We start from the raw sequence: 2,377 nt of genomic DNA on the forward strand, positions 1-2,377 counted from the left end.
GAATAGGCCTTGGCAACAGCAAGCCTTTCTCCTTTCTTTTCGTTTGTTTCTTCCACATGACTACTCGAGGGTTCCAAAAAGGGTAGTGTGAGGCTAGCAAATGTCGTCTTACGATCATGATACTCGAAGCCTTCAATGAGCTCCCGCTAGGCTAGGTTAGGTGTAGCAACCTGACGACACGAAAGGTTTCGAATCTTCAATGCTACTCCTAAACAGTAAAGAGGAAGGCTTGGACCAGCTCCTTAATTTGTAGGCGAGAAGCTCTTTGTTCGAGTTGACTGTGTGATTGTGGTTTTATTTATGGCAACCGGAAACCTTTTCCTGAATTGAGAATGAGTAGAAGCTTGACAGGGGTTTATGGGATGGATGCAGGAAAGAACTCCCCTTTTGCAAAGCAAGGTTTCACCCTCTAATTACAAATTTTTTTTTAGGGATGGGATTTTATGCCTATATTAGATTTCTCACGGGATTCATCTGGCATTTCTGGATGGACTAGCATTGAGCATGTCATTCCAGACTTCGCTATTCTCATAGTCAGATCGGACATTGAAATCTGAAGTAAACTATCAAGACAAGACTGTCTTATCTATTTTATTTGCTGACAGTTGTATTCTCTTTCCTATTAGCTGTCAGTTGCAATATTTACTTTTTTGTCTTATCTTCTTTCTAAACATCTTACCTTCCTTGTCTTAGCGGTGCAGATCTTCTTTATGCTTTAAGTGGATCTTCCATGTGCCAATCAAAGAGAACGAAGTGCACTACACTTAGCTCTCTAGGTTAACGTCCAATCCTGTCCACCTAGCATCCCACCTTCCCCAAGTTTGAGTATTGGGCACCAGGTCTTTCGATGAGCTTACTAGAGGGAGAGAGATCGATTAGCCGTGAAGGGGCGCCTTGCCCACTCCCCTTCCCCCCATTTTCGGGGGCGTTGTCCTTTTCAGGTAGGAGAGACTACACCTTTCAAAAGGAGAAACTTAGAAAACAAAGAGAATCAAAAAGGCCATCATTAATGCGAACAAGGCAATAGCCTCGGTTAGAGCAAAGCCCAGGATTGCATATCCGAATAACTGTTTTGCCAATGATGGATTTCTTGCCACGGAATGAATTAATGAACTGAATACGTTTCCAATACCTACAGCAACTCCCGCTGAAGCAATTGTAGCAGCTCTGACACCCATTGATTTTGCACCTTCTAACATCTCGAATTGAGAAAGTCTCGTCACGCTCTTTCATTCACGACTACCTTCCACCACCCATCAGTAGGTGTACCTTCCGGATATCCTTCAGTGGATACCTATATCTTCTAACATCCCCCAGTAGATGCTATCCCAGTAGCACTCATTAGTAAATGCTAATCTTTCTAATCTTCATTGGCATCCATCAGTAAATGCCATATCACCTAACATCCATCAGTAGATGTTGTAGAAGCATCCATTAGTAGATGCTATCATCACTGCNATCAGAAGCAACGCATAACCCAAAAAAAAATAAAAAAAAATACAAAAAAAAAATAAAACCAAATAAAATAAAATAAAATAAAATAAAAAAAATCAAATAAAAGAAAATAAAATAAAAATAAAATAAAATAAAATAAAATAAAATAAAATCAAATCAAATCAAAACGAAATTGAAGATAAAAAATTCAGAAACTGGGTTGCCTCCCAGCAAGCGCTCTTTTAAAGTCATTAGCTTGACCCGGTAAAACCCAAACACCCATCAGTAGGTGTTGATATTTTCTGTTGGCGTTCTTCCTTCCTCCATGACACCAACAATCTTCTTGTCACCAACTCTAAGGATCGTCAATCTCAAGAGCTCTGCTTGCTTTAATAGTCTTGACAACCCATAACCTAATTTTGAATTTCATTGATGTGCCAGGTTTGGGTTCGTCACTTTTCACATCAGAGGTGCGATTGCCGCCGGGCGTTTTGGAGGATTTTGGGAAACCGCCGGGCGGTAGCGTGTTGGTGAACCAATTCTCCTTCCTTATCTGCCTCCTAATGATCTTGTGCTCCTAGTACCAAAAATTTTATCCCGCATACATTAAAGAACACTGCACTAGAGCACCGAATTAGCCCAAAAATAAAAATAGTAAAAGATAATTTTTATTTTTATTTTAATTTTAATTTTCGTTTTTTTTTTAAAAAAAAGATAAAAGAAAAAAAAATAAACAATAAAAAAAATGAAATAAAAAGAAAAAAAAATAAATAGAAAGATAGAAAGGTAGAAAGATGGAAAGATAAGGAGAAGGATGAGGGAAAGAATGTGAAGAAGAATAAGGAGAAGAATATGGAAAGATATTATTTTATTTTATTTTCGTTTTTTTTTAAAAAAGAAAAATAAAAATAAAATAAAAAAGAAAAATAAAACAAAATAAAAT

The 2,377-nt window shown here is 37.4% G+C and overlaps 1 protein-coding gene across 1 annotated transcript; it reads right to left on the bottom strand.

Annotated features, from left to right (window-relative positions):
- Positions 1 to 941: 941 nt before the first annotated feature.
- On the bottom strand, positions 942 to 1,248 carry LOC106753230 (ATP synthase subunit 9, mitochondrial). Its single transcript, XM_014635022.2, is given in 2 exon segments — positions 942 to 1,211; positions 1,213 to 1,248. Coding segments are annotated over 2 exon segments (258 nt in total). The 5' UTR covers positions 1,234 to 1,248; the 3' UTR covers positions 942 to 974.
- Between the last annotated feature and the right edge of the window lie 1,129 nt (positions 1,249 to 2,377).

This window comes from Vigna radiata, unplaced genomic scaffold (genome assembly GCF_000741045.1).
Source record: "Vigna radiata var. radiata cultivar VC1973A unplaced genomic scaffold, Vradiata_ver6 scaffold_825, whole genome shotgun sequence".
Lineage (NCBI taxonomy): Eukaryota > Viridiplantae > Streptophyta > Magnoliopsida > Fabales > Fabaceae > Vigna > Vigna radiata.